General features: G+C 40.0%; 1 protein-coding gene across 3 annotated transcripts in view; it reads right to left on the bottom strand.

The window, feature by feature from the left end:
• Herc3 (HECT and RLD domain containing E3 ubiquitin protein ligase 3) overlaps positions 1 to 24,149 on the bottom strand; it is a 146,117-nt gene that overhangs the window by 33,879 nt on the left and 88,089 nt on the right. For 2 of the 3 annotated variants that reach the window (XM_010610486.1, XM_010610488.1), the window contains 7 exons: positions 16,775 to 16,798; positions 16,594 to 16,683; positions 14,445 to 14,615; positions 12,221 to 12,364; positions 11,182 to 11,348; positions 7,965 to 8,031; positions 7,444 to 7,526 (listed from right to left, as the gene is read on the bottom strand). In XM_010610486.1, coding sequence (XP_010608788.1) covers positions 7,444 to 7,526; positions 7,965 to 8,031; positions 11,182 to 11,348; positions 12,221 to 12,364; positions 14,445 to 14,615; positions 16,594 to 16,683; positions 16,775 to 16,798 — 746 coding nt within the window. The remainder of the gene's footprint in view (positions 1 to 7,443; positions 7,527 to 7,964; positions 8,032 to 11,181; positions 11,349 to 12,220; positions 12,365 to 14,444; positions 14,616 to 16,593; positions 16,684 to 16,774; positions 16,799 to 24,149) is intronic. The other variant, XM_010610487.1, reaches the window with a different exon arrangement.

Genomic DNA, 24,149 nt, shown 5'->3' with positions numbered 1-24,149 from the left:
TCATGTTGACACTACCATGAGAAGAACAGGAAGATGGTAATCCCATTTAATTTAATTGCCTCACATTGAGGTAAATTTGAGGGAATCCAGAATAATACATTTTTTTTTCCATCAGTGGTAGTAACACCAAGTTATAGAGTACAAGAAATAGTTAATCCTGAGTGCTCATGCAACACAGCATTATGCAGATGTACTAAAGCATGGCGATACAGAGGACAACAGCCATCGACCACATAAATCTTTTCACCTGGACACCTGTAACTCATCTGTGCAGTTCTTGTCTGAAGACAGAAATTGACTTTAAAACCAAATGCAATGGAATAACTTATGGATATGGAGCTGGTATTCCTCTGGCACTTTCCTCCAAGGTAACCATGACAAGAAACACCCTACTATTAACCAAAACAGCTTCAGTGCTATCATTATCTATAAACACAATTGCCAAGCCGGGGTTATTCTGAGAGAATTTTTCTTTCATTTTCTGGCCATTTAAGATAGGGCCCCAGTGACAAAGTTGAAGCATAGAACAGATAAAGGAAATAATAACTGTAACAATGCATCTTTTACATCATACAACCCTTTCTCATGGGATCTCAAGGGACTTTGCTGATAAGATTTCTGTTTCATGCAGTAAACATGAAATGGAAACAAAATCCCTCGTGTCTTTTACTGGTTGGCACTAAGGACAACAGCTATGCTAAGCAGTGTGGCAATAACCATCCTAAGTTCTTGGAAGCTGTCTAGCAGTATTGGGGTTTAATGTTTGTGCCCCCTTACACCATTCGCATGTTAAAGCCATACTTTCCAATGGGATGGTATTAAAAGTTGGGTCTTGAAAGATAGTTCAGAGTAGATGAAGACATGAGAGCAGGGCCATCATGTACAGGATTAGTCTCCTTATAAGAGTCATGGGAAAGCTTCCCTCCCCTCACTGCTCTCTACCTAAGAATATGAGAAGTTGGCAGTCTGCAACCCCAGAAGAGGACCTGCACTAGAATCGGGCACATGATTTTGTCCTTTCAGCCTCTAGAACCATAGAAAATACTTTTCTGTTTTCATGAAACAGTTCATGGTGCTTTGTTATAGTAAGCTAATGTGGGTAACTGTGACTGGGTCCCTCACCTGTCACAGAGTGACAGACATGTATGCAGTTCCTGACACGTTCACTGTGGAGAAGTTTATTGTATGATCAATGAGTGATGCGACACTAAGAAGCCAGAAGCTAAATTTCTGCCTACCACTGAAGCTGGTTCATTCTGTAATCTCAAGCACAGCATATGGGGCTCCCCCTTCTGCCTAGTAATATGTAACACAGACGCTCTCTTTATTGTACAAAGACTTGAAAAATTTTAAAACTATTGCTCAGAAATCCACAGTAACCAAAAAAACTTCTATAATACAAATTAACAAACAATATGGGATCCTTCCTGCGATCTGATATACAGTGTTTTCTGGTTTGGACCCACAGTTCCTGGCCTGTAACTCTCATAGCTCTTGTTTTTTCCTAAATGATTGGAATAATAAGGTTAAGTATTTACCTTTCAGAACTGTTTCAGAATAAAGGTAAAGGCAAGGTTGGGTGCTTTAGGCTTCAGAAATCAAGATATCTGATATCTTCCTGTCCTCCTTCTACCTATTCTGCTTATTTCCCAAGCAGGACACAGAAAATGTATCTCTATCAGTTTGAGTTTGCTTCCCCTTCTACTAAACCTTGCCCTCTTAATACACCTTTGAATTTATGCATTATCTCTCTTTTACAGAACTGTATGCCATCAGAGCATCCTTACAGTAGATAGTCTGTAAGACCAGCACTGGAGTAAAAAAGAGCCAAATCACTGAAAAGCAACAGAAAAGGAATCTCTGCACCTTTTCATCAAGCACATACTCTCCTCACTGGACCAGTGATCACTGATGCTAAGACCCATTCAAGGGATTAGCCATGGCCGTAAGCATGTACATGCCAACAACAGATGTAAAGACTGGAGAAGGAAAACAAGAAAGTGAAGAAGCAGGTGTGCCACAGATCCAGCTCCATCACGTGACTCCTTTGCTTACAAACCAGCAATGGCTTCCTATGACCCACTGGATGAAAACTACCCTTTTTAACTTTCAAAGTATTTTACAATCTAATCATCCAAATAAGCTAATGTTGGTTATCCAAATGAGGCTTCACCAGCAATGCCCCTGTCAAACACCTGTCCTCCACTCACTGTTGTGTCTGAGGTAACAGCCCTGGTTTATTCACCACTCAGAGCACCTTCCTTTTATGTTCTCTTCTCTGCTTTTCAGCATCCGTATCTTGGAAGGCATCCAAATGTAGTTCTATTCCTCTCTGTCCTCTCATATGTATCTGTGCAAGGTGATGTCTCTGAATGTTTTCAGGTTTGACCACTCAACTCTCATCCCATTTATGGCTGAAGGTGAGAAGACCTTATTATTCTCACTGAACTGTGTATTTCAGAATTCCTGCACACTTGCCTTTCAAAGATTGAGTCAACTTAACTGCTGATTCAGAGAAACAACTATTGAATAAGAAGAAAGTAACATAAGAAGACATAGAAAGACAAAGAGGAAACTCAGAAAAAGAGACAGAGCAACAATGACAGACATGAAAATGAGCTAAGAGAAATAATAAAGATATAAAAAGGAATTAAAAGTCCCAGTGACTACATCTGCTACACACTATGTCACAAACTGCCTTTGCCTGTGACTCATTCTTCTCTATGGAATGCACCAAACCCACAGCACTGGGATGACTCACACCACAGTGAGTCATCCTGATCATTCCACTTCCTTGGTGTGCTTGCCTACCCCACAATTAGCTTCTAACAAATGATACAGGATCTCTTCTGAAACATGATGCAAAAGTCAGACCTCTGAAAGATTTAAGGCCTATGGCCGTGCATTGCTTAATGACAGGTTATGTTCTACACAGTCCACTGAGGCTTCATCCTGCTGTGAACATCGTAGTGCGCTCTCACCCAAGTCTAAATGTGTAAATCATATGACGTGGCCTACTGATGCAATGAAGAGACAACAAACCCGAAATGCTAGCATATCATTTTACAAGAAAAAAATTTGAAGGTAGTGATTCACTTTAAAATAATAATAAAAGTGTACTAAGTCTATAAACTGGTAGCATATTGATTTATCAAGTATTATGCTCTGTAATTATGTGTGCCACACTGATCAACCTACAGCGGCACAGGAGGCTTGTTTGCACCAGCATCATGAAATCATGCACGTAATATATTGTACGTAACGCATTATGATGGTTTTGACATCACATGTTCCTCAAGAGCCTCGTGCGATCACAGGTGGAACTTCGGTGGGCAACTGGATTATGGTGCATTACTGCAGACTCCTGCCAGGAGGTGGGGCTGGTGCAAGAAGCGGGTCACTGGGGGTGTGTCCTGGAAGGGTATCTCCTGCCCTGCCTCCTCCATTTGCTCTCTGCTTCCTGGATCTGCACAGCTATTCCCATCCACCATCCTGCCCCGCCTCGGGGGCACTGGAGTGTGTCCTGAAACCTTTATAAACTGCCAACACAACTGGCCTCCTTCCCATCTCCTCCTGGTACTTCGTTAGGGTTCTTCATCGCTGAGGTGCCAATATTCCCATCTTCCAATGGCAGTAACTGCCTTTAAAACAAGGAAGCAGCCTTCTTCAGGGAAGGGCACCGTGTATTAAACAGAAAAGCCCCAGTGAAAAGGAACAGCTACAAGAGCTGGTTATTGCAAGAGGCAACCAGTCACAAAGCAGCAATGTGGAAGGCTCTGCCAGCCTAACGCATCCACACAGGCCTCTCTGCTTAGGAGGGTAGGTTCACCGAGGAGGCTGGACACCAGGGTGTCGAAAGAGTTCCTCAAGGAAGACGGGGACATAAACCAGCAATATGTGAGAGGGAGAACCCCAAGAACAGAAGCAGCTCTTCCCAAGGTAATTTGTGTTCTCATGGTTTCCTCTCAAAGGTGTGGGAAGAAGGTAAAGGAGTTGTTTGGACTCTTGGCTTCATCAGATCTAGTGCTAGGGACAGACCCTGCGCATATTTTGGCACACCCAGTCATTCATTACGTCCTGCAAGGAGGATCCATTTTCTTTGGGAAAAAAGTTTCCCACTAATCTTACCACTGCACTGCTCCTGGAGATTCTGGAGTACATATGGTTTCTTGGATAAAGCACCATTATATATGAAAACCAGAGCCTGGACATGTAGCTTTCTTCCTGTCTGACACCCTCCGACCACATAAAGGCATAATTTCTTTGCCCTGGCAAACAGAAGGCATAGGGTTGGGAGGGATGGCAAGCCATCCTCAAACTTGTAGGGCAGAGGCCATTCCATGGCTGTCAGGAGGGAGTCGGGGTTTGGAGGAAAGGAAGTGGCAGAGCAGCCTCTGCCCGTTAGCTCTGATTAAGGGGGAGATACAAGTCCATCAATACAACATCTGCTTCCAACCTGACTTCTTTCTCAGTGGTGCTGTTCCCATTCTCTCTCCTGGTGTTTCTCAGGCTCTCCATTCCTTTCTTAGAAATAATCATCATGCCAGTCTTTGCCAAGAAACATATCCGGTATCTCCAACTACTCTGCTGGGACTTCTAGGGTGACCTCTCCTCGGACCTGTATCGTTTCCCAGAGGAGCAGCCCAGATGGCACCCACCCTGTAGGACTTGGCCTTATGCCATGAAGACAGTCCTTAAGAGAGGAGACGAAGACATGGCAACACTCACTGTTGGTGGCCACGGGACTGTCTGGTAACCACACTGAGTACAAGCGGTGTCTTCATCACGTGACTGTAATCCCCTACACTGGCTCCAGATACCACTTGGGAAATGGCACTGCTGGAAATCGCTCTGTTCCACTTAATGATATCTTCAAATTCTAAGTAGCTGGTGGAGGTCCCACTGTAGCATCTGGTGCAGGGAAGAAGGCTGCATCAAGGTGAAGTAGGGGATGGCCACAAGGGGAGGGACGGTCCAATGAAGAGAAAGTGGAGAAGGACTTCGGCTCATCTCTCCCCTGAAGCTGCTCTTTAAGCCAAGAAGCTTCACCTCTACCCTACGGTTAATGATGCTCGTCTCATCTCAAGGGTCTACATCTTATTCTAATTATATACCTCCTCTAAGGATGCACATTTTCCTTGTCTTTTTAAATTTCTTTTGTTTCCCACCTCTTTGTGGTTCTTCGAAGTGACCTCAAATTCACTGGTGGTTTTGAAGTTGCCCTGAGTAACTAAACAACACTGTTATAAGACTCCTTTCTTGAGACACACGTAAACTTTCTGCTCTAAATATAATATCCTGGGAATCACATATATGTCAAAAGCAACATGTTTCAAACAGAACTTTTCCCTCTCAAATTTACTTTATTACTCTGTTTCCTAGTACTTAACTGTCCAAATCAGAAATCTCAGCATTATCATTAATACTCTTCTTGCTTGTACCATTCATATAATCAGACACTTGCTCCTGCTGACTACATAACCAACTTCGTATTCTACCACCTTCATTCTGGCCCTTACTATTCTTTACCTGAGCTACTCCACCAGCCTCCAAACCAGTCCCTGTGTACTACTACTTCTACAGGGCCACCAAAGTCATCTTTATGAGTCAACCACATCTCAGTCCAAGTCCTTCCCAACCCTTGATAACTTCTACTCTGACACCACCGTCCACCCACGTACTAGTCCCCTCCCCACAAATGTTAAACAGCCTGTGTCACGTGTCACCCTTCAGAGTCCTGACTCACATTATTCCCTGTGCCTGAAATGCTTCCCAAACTCTTGCATTCTTCAATGTCTAGTAAGATCTTTCTACTTCACTTGTAGCACGGGGCACTTTACTTGTAATTTCTATCATGCATACCATAACCTATGTCACTCATACATACTGACTCTTCTCAGCTCATCTTGTGCTTCTCAATGGCAGGAGTTACTCATCTCCTATTTATTCTTGGCAACGTGCCTGACACACAGTGGGCACTTAGAAACATCCCTTTGATGTTTGTAAATTAATGTACACACAGATTACCAGTCTAATATGAAGTAAACAAAACTGAATCTCTTCTCTCCTCTGAAGGGACAACTCACAACATGAAAAGTTACATGTGCCTGAATTTTTAGGATGCAGGTAGAACAAATTAACTGAAAGCTTGTATTTCAAATTCTTCAGCAGTAAAATAACAGAAGTGAGAGTCTTGTGAAATTCTCTCTCCCAAGCACATGCGGGCACACACACACACACATACACACACACACACGTCTGGAGGTTTTATCTATAGATTCTGGCTGTAACTCCCTTCTCAGGGAAAGTCAGAAAAACTCTCTATCTCCACTGCTTCTCCCTGACCTCCCCCATCTGACAGCGGATAGCAAGGCCCTCATTTCAGAAGGATCCCATCCCTACAGGGAGGAAGAAATGCTGCACTAAGATCAAGAAGAATCTGAATACATGAGCCTTGCTGGGTTTCCCTGCTGCCTATCAGCATCTATCTCCACAAAAACCCAAAAGGATTGATTTCAGGGGGCTTTCAGGTGCCAGACATGTGGAGGTCCCTGTAAGATGACTCAAAAGGAGACCCCCGAGGCACCCTCATTTCTGGGTAGGCAGGTCTGAACCAAACTGAATTAGAGAGGATACCTCCCAGGTATCTGATGCAGAATCAGTTGCTTACTTAACAGCAGGGAGAACACTTTTTAAGGTCACAAAAGTAACTGGGGTTGTGAAAGTAGAGCAGAAGAAACCAAATCTGAGTCTGAGTTGGTTTTTCCTTCTACATATTCATATGTTCATTAACAGTTTGCAGGGAAGGGGGTGTATTTTTTTGAGACAGGGTCTCATACTGTACGCTGGCCTTGATTTCACTATGTAGCACAGGCTCACCTCGAACTTGCAGTGATCCTCCTGCCTCAGCCTCCCAAGCACCGGGACTATAGGCAGGTGACACCATACCCGACAACAGTCATTTAACACCCATTTTTTGTAGCATTTTTGTGCCAGGTACTCTCCTAGATACTAGAAACCCAGGGCTACATGCTGGGAGTTCATTCATTCAAATAGTTTCCTACAGACCATCTCACTTTATTCTAACAAATATCCCATAAAATAAGCGGGACAATTATTACAGTCTCTATTTTACAGATGACCAGTTTATATGACTCTCCTGGAGTTAAAACCAGTAAGATGTAGAGCTAAACAGATCTGGTGCTTGCTCTAGAATCTGTGGATTCTTGCTCTATCACCCTTACCTCCTCAACAGAGGTATTAAAATGTCATTTCAATCCTGGGCTTAAAAGTTAAAACTGATAGGTCCGGGATTTAGTTCAGTGGTGCTGCTGCCTGCCTCATAAGTGCAGGTCCCAAGTTCAATTCCCAGTACCAAAAAAGTAAAAGTTAAAACTGATGAAAACACAACCACATCTGCCGCGGTCTACAGTCACAACTAACCTGTTATCTTTGCACACAGCCACTTTATCTCCACCGGGTACCAGCTTCTTCTGTTCAATTACGCCATAGCTTTCTCGGCAGATCTACATTTTAAGGAAGAAAAAAACAAGTCTTAATTTTGTTTATACTTGCCTTTCTAGAACTCAAACGACATATTTTAGGAACAAATGTACTTAATGACTATTATTACAAAAAATTTAGGGAAAGCAACAATCAGAAAACATCAGCACCCTAAAAGACATCTTTTAAGTTACAGAGTTACCAATGAACACAATCAAAAAGAAAATGACAAATTCTATAAAAGAAATACAAAAATACTTTGTACATGTTAGGACTAAAGAATATTAATGCTTAAGTAATTTTATACTTGTACAATCATTCATTCAACACATTTACTGAACTCCTATAACACTCAAGATACTACAAGTAAAATAATTTCATTCACAGAAATCCCTTTGATGCTTGACTTAGACTTGCAAGAATGATACAACAGCCACAATAATCAGTATGGAGATTTTTACCGTGAAGTTGAGGCAGAAAGTCTCCTCAACATCTTCACCGGGATAATCTAAAAGCTCTTGAAGACTCCTAATCACAAAATGACATAAAAAGGAAGAGAAACAAATCAAACATTTCAGTAGTGTTTCCACCTTAATTATTGGTCCAGATCATTTGCAAGGAAAAACTAAAAATAAGATTCTAGAATGAACCTGAATTCAGACTGACAGAAAACCACAAACCTATTCCTTGAAGAGAACTGTGGCAGTAAACTAGTACTGTTTCCTTTTCCTACTGACAAATCTTAATGTATACATGGGGAAAACTGACACAAATTTAGTATCTGACACAGCTGTGCTCTCTTAACTCTGGCACAGAATTACATAGAAATATATAAGAGAATGTGGTACTGCAATGGCCCTACAGACAGGTTTTACCCATATTACTAAACTGATCCTTCCATCATTTAAAAGAAAAAAAGCCATAGGGCTGGGAATGTAGCTCAGTGGTGCCACACCTGCCTGACAAGCACAAGGTCCTAAGTTTGATCACTGGTACCGAGAAAAGAAAAGCCATAAAGTTACATCATCTGCTTATGAATCTTATTTGTGGGTCTGGGCCATAATCTCAAAAGATGCAATCCTGAACCTCATAATCACAAATGTTGAAATCCTGAAAGATCAAAATCTCTTATGTCTAATTCCTAACATCTAAAATTCTGAAAGCTATAATTTTAGAGAAAATAATTTTTAAAATTTTAGGGTGGGTATGTAGTTCAGCAGAAAAGCACTTGCCTAAGATGCACAGTGCTCTGGTTTCAATCCCTAGCACTGCAAAGAAAAAAATCCTTTAAAGGATATTTATTTACATTGTTAAAAGGAGGGATTTGAAAAGCATAAAAACATAGCAGAATACTTCATAGACCACTTTATACAATAAAATAGGCAAATGATATACATACTTTTGCAATTATAAACACTCAGGCATGCAAACAGTTGTACAAGTATAACAAGAGCAGAAAAACCATAATCACTAAAAAACAGGTTAAGAGTGAAACATATAAATACCAATTTGGTTGCTAACCATGAATACCCCTTTTATAACTGTGGCCATCTGAAATATGGTGATGGACAACCTAAGTCTTTCAAGGAGCTGGATCAAAAACTATGATGGTGGCACATAGCTATAATCCCAGCTACATGGAAGAATGAAGCAGGAGGATCACAAGTATGAGGCCAGCCAGGACAACTTAATGAGACCCTGTCTCAAAACAAAACTTTAGAAAAGGATGAGGATGTAGCTGAGTGGTCAACTGCTTGTTTAGCACGCTCAAAGCCCTGGATTCAAGCTCTAAGATCACAAAGACAAAAGCAGAAAAAAAAATCCACAACAGGTCACCATCACCTATGTAGTTACTCAAACAAATTGTCTTTCACAAATCAAAGCGAACAAAAAGGGCATCTCTTTGCTTACTGAGGCCGTTCCAGTGTTTTTACAAACATGAATGATGCTCACACACAAAGTAAATGTTGTGATAATGCACGTTCATGGACTTATAGTTGCAAAACTTATATATACTGAAAAAGACCCTCTCAAAGTCTTTATATAAATTATATCTACAGTACTGGAAATGATGCAAAGATTGAAGTACTACTTAATGGTTTTATCAATGCATAAGACTCTGTATGACAAAGACATTTCATTATCTGTTACATCAAAGGATGCTGAAGAAGTGTACTCTTAGAAGAATGTTTATGTCAACAGTATCTTATCCAAGCTCTTAAGGTAATACATTCTTATCACTAGACCTTGTTCACACATTCCTCTGTAGTTAGCTCCAGTCTTACAATTCCATCAAGAGTTGCCAAGATGAGAATGCCTAGCGTGGAACTTAAATCTGATGCCATTTAACCAGCCAACATCATTACTTAAAATATACAATTCTCAGCTAAACTGCAAAGTCTATAACACATTCTTTGGTCACTGTCTAGGCTTCTCTTCTAGTAACTAAAAATCAATACTGCCTGTTTCTCCTCTGCTTCCTTTAATATTCCTTCTGAATTTTCTCTTCCTGTCTTGGTGCTTGTACCTTGCTCATGCTTTATGGTTTCTCAGTACTGGTATCCTATACCAGAGATGTGATAGTCTCAGTGCTATAAGGTTCTATAGGAATAATTTCTCCTCTTACTCTACCTTACAGCTATGCCTTTTCTCTAGAAAAAGAGGATTTTCCTTCTGCAGAAGCTGCCTTCTTATGTACTTCACCAATCTGACAAACTCAAGCATAAAGGTGGTTTAAGAGCTAGAAAGAGTATCACATAAAAACATGACTTTACTACTCTGGAGAACAGCTTGGCGGTACCTCAAAAGGCTAAATATACAATTATAATATAAATCAGCAACTCCACTCCTAGGCATGTATAAAGAGTACTGAACACTTATGCCTACACAAAAACTTATACAAAGTGTTCACAGCAGTACCCCAACCCAGAAGTGGAAAAACACAAATATTTATGGACAAACGAAATGGTGTACCTGTACCAAGGTCTATTGTTTGGCAATTAAAAAATTAAATACCAATACATGCTACAACATGGGTAAATCTGAAAAACATGCTAAGTGAAAGCCAAGAGACACAGAAGACAACATATTATATGACTCCATTCACATGAGACATCCAGAACCGGCAAGTTCACTGAAGCAGAAACTAGATTAGTGGTTGTGTAGCACTGGAGAATGAAGAGATTAGGGGTAATGACAAAAAAGGGCCAGGGAATTTTATTTCTGAGGGTGATGACAATATTCTACAACTCTAGGAACACACTAAAGCCACAGCATTGTGTTTAACGTAGGTGAATTGCAAGGTACGTGAAAGTACCTGTCAATCAATGAACTTTGAAAAGTTTCTTTTCAATACTCTCTCCCCCGTTATCTCTGGACTATGACAGGCCTCAAAGCTTTAATATTTTGTTGAGGATACAGAAAGCAGAGATAGTTCTGTATTCCTGGGCACTAAGACCTCTCTTTTCCTTTCTTTGCCCTTTGTCTTTACGGTGACACAGCAATGCTACAAGCAATCGGTTGCATAATTATGTTTTAAGACAAAGCACACAAAACAGAGTCTCCAAGGGTTCAAAAAAACCCAATTTGTACATATGGTACTTTCAACCTTTAATCCCTGTGCTAGAAGCCATCGGAACAGTCATCCACACCCATCTGTGTGTCTTTTATGCTTTGTACCTTCCTTCAGTGGGTGACAGCTCCTTTAAATCTTCCAAACCAGGCTTTACATTCAGTAACTTCTTGTAGAGAGCCAGTGGGAAGTGGAGATCAACCACAGTGGAGTTGTAGATTGCCAGTCCACAAGTGATGCCAATCAAGTGAAACCAGTTGTGCTCTACAAAACACTTTTTAGGATATATACAAATGTGTTAAAGAAATGCAGTGCTGCAGCCTTTGAAACACTGTACCATTTATCTCAAAATATTTTCAGAATAAAACAGTAAAGATCACATTCATATTTAGTTACCTCTTGAGGCAGAGAAACATCCCTGACAAAAGTATCATTCATTTTTCCCCAGAAGATCCAACGTGGACCAAGGCAAGCATTTGTGCGCCTTCCAGTGACACTAGGAACAGCCTAGCTATCAACAGCAGGGCTGTCCTGAGAACTTCCTGCAACGATGGACACATTCTATTCTGTGCTGCCCCTTACAGTAGCCACTAGTTATATCTGTCTACTGAGCATCTGAAATGCAACTAAAACAACTGAATAAAGGAATCTTTATTGTTTAATTTAAATTTAAATAACCACCTATGGCTGGTGACTACCTTTTTTTAATCTAGAGAAAACCTGGAGACAAAAATTCTCTAAATTGTAGGCCAAATGAATTTAGAATGCCTTTTAGAACACAGTCCTCTTAGTGAATTTTTAAAAAGAAAATCCAAATATGCCTGTGTGTGCATATTTATACATAAAGTATCACTGTTGTTATATAAAATCAATTTATCACACTGTGTTCTTTTTACCCTTTGTAGATATTAAGACCTGGATCTTACTTACTAGAAATGACAACGGGGCTGAAGGCTGACAAAATACACTATGAGATTTCAACAACAGATACAAAGGGAAGACTACTCTTCATTATGTTACAGAAGACATTTAAAATGATCTCTGCTATTCTCTCCTTTGCAAAGCTAGAAATCAGGAGATTGATTATGACAACAAAAAGGAAGTTTAATTCAATCCGTTTGTTTAATTGTAACATTACTAACTTACTGTATCTGAAAACCACAAGAGATTTGAATCCTGATAGTAGGTAAACATTCCATAGATGGGATTCAAAAGTTCTTTTAACAGCAAAAGAAAGAATTCCTTTGTAACACCACCAGCATCCACTGCTTCTTCCCCATCGAAGATTACCTTAAAATCATATCATGAAAAAAGAATTAATATTTCAGGGAGATCTATGGATAAAGTGGGGGGTTGCTGCACTAGGGATTGAACCCAGGGCCTCACACCAGCTGAGCAAGTATTCTATCACTGAAGTATACCCTCAGCCCTTTTTATTTTTATATTTTGAGAAGGGTTGCATTTAGTTGCTCAGATTACATTCCTACCTCAGCTCCCAAGAAGGAGGGAGATGTGTGCCACAGAACATAGCTAAATTTTATCTTTTAGAAGATTCTTGTCTAAAGCCAGTAAAAGGGACAGAAAACCTAACAGAGAATATATACTGATAATGAAAACTGCAAGGATTGTTCTTTGATTTTGCTAATTGCATATATGTTTAACTTATAGATGCACACAACTTTTACTAGATATTCCAAGGGACACAAAGGAGATCAGAAGTTACCATGTATCTCAGAGAATTTACTACCTGTTTAAGAGAAGTAAAACATATATAAAAGAAGCGGGTAGAGAATTCATTTTACTTTCAAAGGATGAAATACATGAGAGGTAAATGCTTTGACACACAGAATATAAATGATTTACTTGAGTATGGGAACACTTTCTGAAAGAAATCCTCCAGTGGAGTTCTTGGACTCACAGAAGCATGGAAGGCATTCTGAGCAGACAGAGACATGGGCTCTGTGAGGGGCTTAACCAGGAGCACTGGACCCACAATGGTCCTTAAGAGTAAAGACTATAGGAAGCCAATAAATGATACTGAATTTACCTTATGCGAACACTTAAAAACTATTAACCTGCCAGGCATGGTGGTGCACGCCTGTAATCCCAGCACTCAGGAGGCTGAGGCAGGAGGATCACTGTGAGTTCAAGACCAGCCTGGGCTACACAGTGAGTTCCAGGTCAGTCTCAACTACATAGTGAGACCCTGGTTTCACCCCTCCAAAAAAAAAAAAAAAACTATTAACCTACTCCTCAAAGCAGCCTAAGCACAGAGATTACTATTATTATCTCCATTTTACAGATAATGGCTAAGGCCCAGAGCTAAAGACAACATCTGAGAAAGCTTTTCTTTATGACTATATTCCAGCCTGTCTAGAGCAGGACAGATATTAGGACTGTAATTATACAGACACCAGCAGAAGACGTAATTCAATTGTACTACAAAGCAAGAACAGCCCTGTCTCAATTACTGACCAAAAACAGTGGCAAAAAGAAAAGCAATGTTAAAAATATACCTCAGAAGTCTTAGAAAGGATAACCAGATAGGCTGATGAGAATGACGCTACTTATCCAAAATTTTAGAAAGGGTTAACAATATTATGGCAGTAATCATTCAATTTCTTACCTATTATATTTCTGAAATCAGTATTTACAACAGACTTAGAAACAAAGATACAGAAGTTGTATGACTTTAAATAACTTAAACTATTTTCTAAATATTTCTAGAACCCCAACCATGTACCAGACAGGCTGCCAAGCCCTAGGATACAGGAAGCAGTAATAATGTGTGGTCTATGGGAAGAGAGATTTTCTAAATTTAATTTTTTTTTTTGGTACCAGGGATTGAACTCAAGTCCTTGCGCTTGCAAGGCAGGCCACTGAACCGCTGAGCTAAATCCATGGCCCTAAATTTAATTATTTCAAGTTTCTAAATTGCTATCCTAATAGAGCAACAGCCTGGTAGGCAATTTCTTACCTTCCCATTCTCCTATTTTACCCACTTTCCCTTCATTCTCTGACATCCAAATCTTCCTAGACAATAGCTCAAGAGTTGTACACAGCTGAAGCTTTACTTTTTGTTGTTTGCTTGTTTTGGTAGTAGTGCTAAAGAGGGTATGTATGCCAAAGACAGCAGAGGAAGGCACAGAAAGCCCTAAGAGCAATCAAATAATTCCTAGCACTTTTATCTTTTATCTAATGTTACACTGAGATGCTCTGGTGATCTTATAGAAGAAAGTGAGTAAATTATAAAATAATTGAAAGAAATTATGAATGGCTGTACTCCACAATTTTAATAAGATCTTTGCTGCTTTCATTGTTTAATGAAAACCTCTGAAGGCATTTAGAGGTATGCACTGAAGGAGCTCACTTTGAGAGGCTTTTTCAAATCGATGTCAGAATGAATGCTCAGCTCTCTTAGGGCATCTCCAACGAGGTTGTTCCTACGAACGTGAAGGACCAGGAAGGGGCTTCTGGCCAGCAGAGGCTCCAAGGTGAGAAGCATGAAGACATTCTGCAGGTTGGCTCCATTGACTGCTACCTGGAATGGCACACGCCACAACACAGTTACTCAAAGCACTCTTGAGAACAGAACAGCAGCCAGCTGTGCCCTGGAACCCGACGGGGACCACTACACTTCCATTTTGTCCTCTTTCCCCTCTCACAGATTTTCAAGTTACCTGTCTTTACACAGTGCACAAGTCTTTCAATCTGGTCTCAAAATGACTAACTGAGGGCTGGTGATTTAGCTCAGTGGTTCCACTGCCTGCCTCCTAAGTGCAAGGTCCCAAGTTCAATCCCCAGTACCGAAAAGAAAAAAGAAAAGACTGAAAACAGTTTATGAATCTTATGATCTATAACCAGATCCAGTAGAGTAATTCTGACTAGTTGATTAAGTCCAAAATAAAAATGTAAATGAAGTATAACAGACTGGTAAAAACCATGATTTTCAAAATGGCAGGTAAGGAAACCTAACAATTATTTGTTAAAAAGGTTTTTATTTTGTGAAAAGTACCCATTTCTGTGGAAGACTTATGAACTGTCAATACCATTGGTAAAACTATGAAAATAGACACACAGAAACAGAACTAGAGAGACGCAGGCAGATATGGAGAGAGACAGAGAGATGAATGAAGGTGTGTATCTACAAAAGTAAAAGGTGACAGAGAAAGACTGCTAATTCACAAGCCCCTGTGTAGGCTCCTCAAAATCAGTATCTTACAATAAAAACAGCATTAAACCCTAACTATTAAATCTCTGTATCTTAAATTTCCATTCAATTAAGGTAATCAAGATTTATTTCATCATCTTTCTCTATATCCAGAAGCAGAAAACTTTGGTCCCACAGATCAAATCTATCCTGCTGCCCATTTCTGCAAGGTGGGTTATATCTGTGTGTCATATTGGGGAATAAACCCATGCTGGACAAGTGTTCTAACCACCAACCCACATTCCCAGCCTATTCTTTTTATTTTTCAATTCACTTATGTTTACACAGAACACATATCTTTTAATGTGATCTCTAAAGTGCAGATTAACAGTGTATGAATCGGTTTATGAAACAGTTTATGAATCATATAATTTATACTCAGGTCCAGGAAAGTGATTTAGACTAGCTAATTGCCTCAAACATGCAATTCTCCTGCCCGGGCCTTCTGAGTTACTAAGATTACAACCATGAACCACCACATCCAGCCTTTGAACAGCTTTTGAGCTAACGAAAGATTTTTACATTTTTAAGTCATAGAAAGTAAAGAAATAAGAATACTATTTCCCAACTGAAAATTGGATAAAATTCAAATTTCAGTATACATTAAATTTTATTCAAATACCACCACTTACCCATTTTTGTACTATCACTTATTGTTTTATGGACAGACCATAGAGCCCACAAAGCCTGAAATATTTACTATAAGGCCATGTATGGCTTGTATCTAGATGTGCCCCCAAAGCCTCATGCAGTCCGGTATAGAGCTTTTTCTGAGGTAGATGGGTCTAGAATGTGTGACTCAGATTGATTCACAGTGCAATACTAGGCTCCAGGGCACCAGGATTAAGGGTTTGAGTGCTACCCACCGTAAGGAGTCTGGATAAAAGGGACAGAAAGATACTGTTAGGGTAGCTTGTTGGTTCCCTTCTTACTTTTGCTGTCATCTGCTACGAACTGTTGGCCCTCTGCTATGTGCCACCCTGCCTCGGAGCCAGCTGATTATGGACTGAAATCTCTACAAACTGTGAGAGAAACAAACCTTTCCCCCTCCAACTTTGGGTATCAGGTATTTCTGTCTCAGCAACGAGAGAAAAGTAACTAAGCTCATTACAGAAAATATTTGCTACTCACAGCCTACATAAATGTTCATTAACATATGTATATCAATATTACTTTAAAAATTTAGAAGAGTTCTAAGTATTATAATGAAATTTCACTCAGATATACTTTCTCCTGCCAGGCAAAATTAAAACTGAGTATCTAAGATGGCAAAAACATAGTAAAAACGGAAGTTTTAAAAATATGATACCTGCATCTGCAGCTCAGCATCCGTCTGTAACATTTTGGTCTTGGCTTGGGCATCAAAGATGAAAGGGTAGGAACAAAGAGTTACAGCATCCTAGCATAAAATAAATTATTGGCAATATTACTGTATTTTACAAAGAGTACTGTTGGAAAAATATGCAAGTAGTTTAAAAGTTATCATTTACCTGTATTATAGATGGCCTAGCCTTCTGTATAAAGAAAAATAAAAAGTCTTAAGTCACAAAGCCTGAATTTTTAACCCCTAAAAATGTAAAATATAAACCATAAAACACAGTCTATCTACTATTCAGCCACAAAACTAATATCATTTGCACAGCTGATTACATTTTTCTTGGAGAAAGAATAGACATTTTGATGGACACAGACTTAGGGGGAAATTTTTTTTTAATTTTAAAGAACCTTTAAAAGCCATTTCATTAACATGTCATAACTCACAGCATTAATAGAATTCTCCTTACAAGAAACCTAATTCCAAACCAGAAGCTGAACAACCTGGACGTCATAGGATAACCCTCTTAGGTAAAGTGGTTGAGTACCCCTTATCCAAAGTGCTTCAGACCAAAAATATTCAAGATATTTTCAGATTTTGAAACATTTGCACATACATAATGAAAACTCTTGTAGACAGGATCCAAGTCTAAAGCAGATAATTCAGTTGTTTCATACACATCTTCTGCACAGAGTCTGAAGGGAATTTGCTACAAAGATTCATGGTATGAAATTCCCACCTGTGGCACCTTCTCAACACTGAAAGTTTCAGATTTTGGAACATTTGCAGATTTAGGATACTCAAATTGTAATTAAAATTAATTTTGTGTGTCAGCATGCTGTGTGCTCCTTCATACACACTTAGGAGGAACCAAGTACATAGAAGGCTATCCAGTACACTGCCCTTGCAGCACCTAGGCCAGCTGCTGTCCATGGAAAACACTCTCAATGCTAGAATCAGCAAATAAATTTTGGAGGAGAGGAGAACTGGCAAAAAAATATAACCACAAGAAAGTACATCTAATAGGTATGTCATGGTTTCATGTACAGAGTAAGGAAAAAAAGGAAATCTCTTCTGGAAATGTGTTAAGTTATGTAACAAATATCATTAACAGAGGCCCCCCCAAAAAATCAACAAAACAGATCATGATGATCTATAGCAATATTTCTCAAACAGAAAACCATGAATTTATTCCAGAATTTGAAAATACTCTTTGGTTTTAAAAACGATCTTCTAAACAAAACAAAAACACAATCTGAATGAGCTCCTCAGAATAGTATGTAGCCACAGGACTGACATTTATTTTGTAAGGAATGCACTGGAGCCATATAAATACCTAACTGTCCGAGGATAATGAGAAAAGAGAAAAGCAGTTTTGCCAGGTGAATACTGCAATTTCACCAAGGAAAAGGCTGACAGAGTCTGGTTCAATGCATGAGTGAGGTTTAATAGCAGATGAAAGGAAGAGAAGGGCTGAGTCACCCGGGAGAGAGGCAGTAAGTGGAACACAGAACGGAAGTGCTCTGGGCCGACAGCTGGGAGCTTCAGAAGACAGGTTTGTTCATCACATTAAGTCAGTGAAGCTAAGACGCATTTTACTGACTTTGCTCATATTTTTATTTGTAAATTTGATGTGGGTTTATAATTAAATACTATGAGTATAAAGTATATACTTCCCTTTGTGTTTATTCATATTTAAATGAAATCATTTAAAGGCAATTTGAATTAGAATCCACTCTGTTCATCCCTTAGAACTAGATTCCTTTAGGAATTCTGCAACATTTCTCAAGAATGAGAAACAATTCTAGTCTATGAAGACCAAAAATTACGCATATATAATCCAGGGCAATTTGATTCATTCCCATGCCTATATACCTACTTAGTCTGAGTTTAAAAATGAAATTCTGGGCCAGGGATTTAGCATAGTGGCACTGCGCCTGCCTCACAAGCACAAGGTCCTGAGTTCAATCCCTGGTACCAAAAAAAAAAAAAAAAAAAAAAACCAATGAAATTGCTTCAAAACAACAATTACCATACTATACCACAGGACTACGCAAAGTTCAGTTTTCTAGTCTCATGTCTCCATACCTAATTACTTTGAATTTGAGAATGTAAATTCCTGCAAATTTAAGTTTTCTTCTACCTAGGTACCTATAAAAGATGAGACCATCCTCAGGACATGAGCAGAAAACTGGGCGGCATGGGGTGGGGAGGCATTGGGCAAGACTTTAAAACAGCAGCTGGAAAGAAAAGGAGCAGGCAGCCGCAATTTGAAGCAGTAATAGTGGGAAAACAAATTAGGCTGTTAAATAAACTAGAAAGCTACTGTAGTCCTTGAGATAAAATAGTGAGATGTGTGGGCAAAAAAGATAAAACACATGCAAGCCAAATTGGAGACTGATCAGACAGAGCTGACCTAGACTTCCAAACACATCTGCATGGTAAACTCCACCTAATGCGGGGACCTTACCCCCTCCTGTAAAGAAGTGAGTAACAACATTCCACTGAGATGCCATAAAAGTGAAAGACGCCATCGTTGGAAGCTGCTCTGTCCGCGGAGCCCTTAGCATTATCATCTTTCTCCTGAGCTGCCTGCTTTATCTATGGAGCAGCCGGCTCTTATTCCTGGGCTCCTCTGCTCATGGAGCAGCCTGGTTTAGGAGTGGGTGTGTGTGGGGTGTGTGTGTGTGTTTGTAAACGCGTGCAGTACTGAAGACTGAACCTAGGGTCTTCACACTTAGCAACATCCCAGCCCTTTTCACATTTTGAGACAGGGTCTCCCTAAGTCACTAAGTTGCCTGAGCTGGGCTAGTAGCAGAAATTTTCCTGCCTCAGCCTCAAGTCCACCATCATGCCCAGCTATGCTCTGCTTCTTAACTAACCCACTTTGCTGACAGGGTACAGGATAACCTACTGTACTCTTCTGTAATAAACTTTCACCTTGATTCAACCACACCTAGTCTATGGAAACTTTTCACCTTATATGAGGCAATTAGCCATTCTAGCTAGTAATGCCAGTACCAGTATTTACAACATTTTAATCTTTCTCATAGGAGAGATCTGTTTAAGCATTATTTGTCTACTGACAAGGAAAAAGAAAGCTCTTTTATATGTGTTGATATATAAAGCAAAGAAAGGGTCGGAACACTTGGAATGCAAAAAGTGATATGGGAAAAGCAATCATAAAATTGGCTAAGGCCTAGATATACCCCCATATGCATTCCTTAAACCATAAAGTATTTCAGGGGTTTTCCTAGAACCCACTCAAGGATGGCAGGAGACCAGCTTTTCAAGAATGGACATGCCCAGAAGCAGATGGCCCATCCAGTCAATGCCATGTGTGGTCACAAGCTCACAATCCCCCCACACCAAACACCGCTCCCCCAGAATAGAAATATGCAACCTGTAAAAAAAGATGTGACATCCACAAAAAAAGAACCCTAAAACTTCCCTTGCTTCAGACCCAATGAACAAGCAGGTTCTCCCCGTCTTCCTTCCTACAAATTCCCACAACACCAAGTGAACTGGAAAGATCCGCACTCATAGCTCCGGTGTCCCTGACAGTCAACAGCACAATAAAATTCACTTTTTTTTTTTTCTTCTATGCACATCAGGCAGTGAGCCCTTGCTGGGTATCAAGAACAGGGACTACAAACACAGTGGTGGCACAACAGTGTCTATTACCCAGCACTTTAAAGTATTTGTATTCTTGATGGTGTGATAGAATTCTTCAGCCAACAGCATGAGCTTCCTCTGAGTCTCCAGGATCTTCAATCCTGCTCTGTTTCTCTCTCTCCCTAACCCCCTTTAACATTCACCTAGTCTCCTCAGCTGACCTGCCCCACACCCCACAGTGAAAGAGCTCAGGGTCACTGTCCTCTCTGTTGGTTCAGATAGAAAGAAATCTTAATGGCCTTGGTTAAGAGCCAAAGTTGCGGCCAGAGGCAAGTTTCCCAGGATGGGTTGTCTGGAGATCCCAGGTGAGTCACCAAGGCAGACGGAAGATAACAAAGCCTTGGAAAACCAACGTGCCCACTCTCAGGAAGGCAAAGGAGGGATCAGGATTCCATCACAACAAGTTACAGAACTACAACTATGAATTCTGTTTGTTTTTTCAGTACTAGGGATTAAACCAGGGATGCTCTGAGTTACATCCCCAGCCCTTTTCTTTTTTGAGACAGGATCTTGATAAATTGCCCAGGCTGGCCTCAAACAGCAGATTCTCCTGCCTCAGCCTTCAGCCTCCCAAGTAGCTGAGATTATAGATGTGAGCCACCATTCCTGGTTTATAAAATTTTAAAGTTCTATGGGTTTTTATATTTGAAATATAATAATTTTGCTTGGTTTTTGTACGTGGTGAATATTTTAGATACTGCTTCTAATACTGGCGTTCTTATGTCATATGAAATAAGTTTCAGCAATTTTTCTCCTGTTACTACTATTTCTAGTCTAGAAGATGCATATGGACTGATCAGGAAAAGTACTCATCTCTAGAGAGGCTATGTATCACATGATATCCACTCCCCCCAAATGGGTCTCACAAACTTAAAACAAAGTATTGGTGAGCTAACTTCAAGGGTGCTTGACTCAAACAGGATTGCACTGTGACCTAAATTCACCTTTTAAATCATGTAAAATGAGTGGAAGCAATGAATTATATAAAACCAAAGAACTAGAAATATCTTTCTTTTAAATACCGATAAAACATTTCCTAAAGGAGGCTGGTGTGGACAAGAGACATTTGCACAAACACCTGCAGTGCCGGGGAGGAAACACAGCCAGCTCTCCTCAGGGTCTGCACTATCTCACACATGTACAACACCAGCCCTTGGAGCAGAAAAACTGCCCAGGTGCAGTGCATGTCCTCCAACACACACAGCTACATGGCGAGCTCTCTGGTAGTTAGTTCTCAGGATTTCTGTGCATCACAGGAATGCCTCACTTGTGCTGCCCTCTGTGGGAACCTGCAAAGATCCTGACTCAACGGAGGTTTGATTTTTAGGCACAGATGATGGCAGACTGACTGAAATAAACTACTAATATTCTAAAAATGAGCAAAACTCAGGCATTTTACAATGTTCCTTCTGCACACGTGTGCACATCCCTCTGTAATTTCTCCCTGCAGCTTCTTCACTGAACCAAACGCTCGGCAAAGGCAGATCCACTTCCAGGTCCCATCCCCAGCCGCAGTGACCACTCAGGAGCGTGCTGTACATTCGATGCTGCAGAACTGCTGAGTGAAAAACAGCACTGAGGGTTCATTATACCTCAGGCGCCTTGCTAATGATCCTTCAATGAATTCTCCCATTTAACCCTCACAGCGCTGTCAGAGCTCTCAGTCCAACTGCAGGTGGTAGGCCTGCGGGAATCAGTGAACTTGTCTGAGGCCACAACCAGCAGACGACAGTTGAGACTTACAATCCAGCCTTTTTAACTTAAGCATGTTCTCTACACTATTTTCTATAATGCCTCTGCTGCAGCCAGCTTAAAAAAAATCTATCATTTTTATTTTAAAGTGGTTAAAACAGTAAAGTATACATAGAACAGCAGTAGCATTTTAAAGCAAAAATCCAAGATACTAAGAAATTTGAACTTTGACTTCTAATTGTACCACACCCAATACAGCAGGAAAAATTCCACAGAAATCGCAAAGGATAACATTAAGTTTCTGTCTTTCCATAATAACTACCTTTATCATTGAAGAGGAGATATTTGCTTATCCAATGTTAAAAGAACCCCCTCCCAAAAAGGGAAATTTGCTCATTAAGTACTCCATTTGGAGACCAGAGTCATGATAATCTAAATTTTTAACATGAGCAACTTCTTTCTCAGGGTCAAAAAGAAACTGAATTGGTTATAACTACTGTTTTCAGGATCAGTCACAAAAAGAATAGGTCAGAAGAGTTATAGCTAACCAACTTCATAGAAAAGTTATCTAATTTCTCTGGGCCTCCCTTTCCCAACCTAGAAATAAAAGTTGGCTTATATAATTCATAGGGTTGCTTCAGCACTTAACATTTTATTTAAAGAAAAGTGTTCGAGGAGGGGGTAAAGGGAGGGCAGGGACAAGGGGAAAAAATGAGAACCAAGACCTGTCATGTAAAGGTACAAGATCCCAATGATGAATGTAACTGTACTGTATACCTAAAATGTACCAATAAACTCAACTAAAAAAAAAAGTGTTCATAAAGTGATACAATAGAGAAGTTTATCTTCGCATAATTTCTAAATTCAGTGATAGCAAACTTCATTGCCACATCACCCCTCACTGAATTTCCCATCCTATCTCATCAAGAACACCTTGTTCTTACTGCAAAGTATTTTGTTTCTTCAGGGTGATCATAAAATCATATTAAAAATTAACACTGTGCCAATTTAAAATATTTCTACAGAAACAGATACAACTTTGCATGTCGCACCCATCATCTGTCATCCGACAAAGTGTATGATCTGTCAGTTAAAGGGGCCTATTTAAATGCCTTGCTTTTAGATACCCACAGCTGACCTCCACAAAGCCTACAGAGAAGAACACTACCCTTTTACTGGCAATGAATCTGCTGACGTGACCAAGGTCTCGCTTCAAATGTATCCTCTGCACATGGCTTAACTACATTAATAAAGTTACTCTGTTTTCTGACATCATTCGCAGGCCTCTAAAGAGGATTCTAAAAAGACGGGCATACACACAAAGCCAGTCTGCAATCAAACTGAGCAGATCCTGCCATGCTAGGGGCGGCCAGCAGGAATCCAATCCCTTGAACAGTTCATTTAACACATGGTGAAAGCCGGGTCAGGGATATGTAACATTTTCCTGCCAACAGTTCTAAAACCAGAGGTGGCCTACAAGGCTGGGCAGCTGACAGAAGATGACTAAAATAGGCTGGCTGTGAGAAGACAGTAATTAGCAAGTGACACTTTCCTCCAAGTCAGGGGTACATCGATCTGCATTGGGGACTGTGGCCCCCAGCAAGCCTCAGTGAAGGGCCACTACTGAAATCCAGCCAGTTGGTGCCATGTGGGAAAACAATTTGTACTGCCAGATTTTCTAAGTTTCAAGAAGAGCTGGAAATTCATATTTTCATATGAGTTCTTTTTAAAAACTTGGTAAAAATGAGCTAACACAAAATCCACCACCTTTATCATTTTTAAATGTATAGCTTCAATAGAAGTATATTCACACTGTTGTACACAGGATCTTCAGAAATTTTTCTCTTGAAAACTGAAACTTTATATCCATTAAATAACAATTCCCATTTACCCGTCCCAACCATTATTGCATTTTCTGTTTCTGTGAATTTAACTACTTTTTTTGTTGTTGTTGTTGGTACCAGGAATCCAACTCGAGCCCACCCGCTTGCGAAGCAGGCGGTGGAACCACTGAGCCAAATCCCCAGCCCATAACCATTTTAGACATAGCCAGTTTTGCTTGTATTTTCATGTGATGCTGAGGACTGACTGTAGGGCCTTGCACATGCTAAGTACACACATGATCACTATTTTATCCTGACCAAAGACAACTTGATTTTTTAAAATACTGCTAACTAAAAAAA

Source organism: Fukomys damarensis, unplaced genomic scaffold (assembly GCF_012274545.1).
Source record: "Fukomys damarensis isolate Sample0158 unplaced genomic scaffold, DMR_v1.0_HiC HiC_scaffold_32, whole genome shotgun sequence".
Taxonomy (NCBI): Eukaryota; Metazoa; Chordata; class Mammalia; order Rodentia; family Bathyergidae; genus Fukomys; species Fukomys damarensis.
The sequence above is the reverse complement of the archived record's forward strand: the minus strand, read 5'-3'. Positions and strand labels throughout refer to the sequence as shown.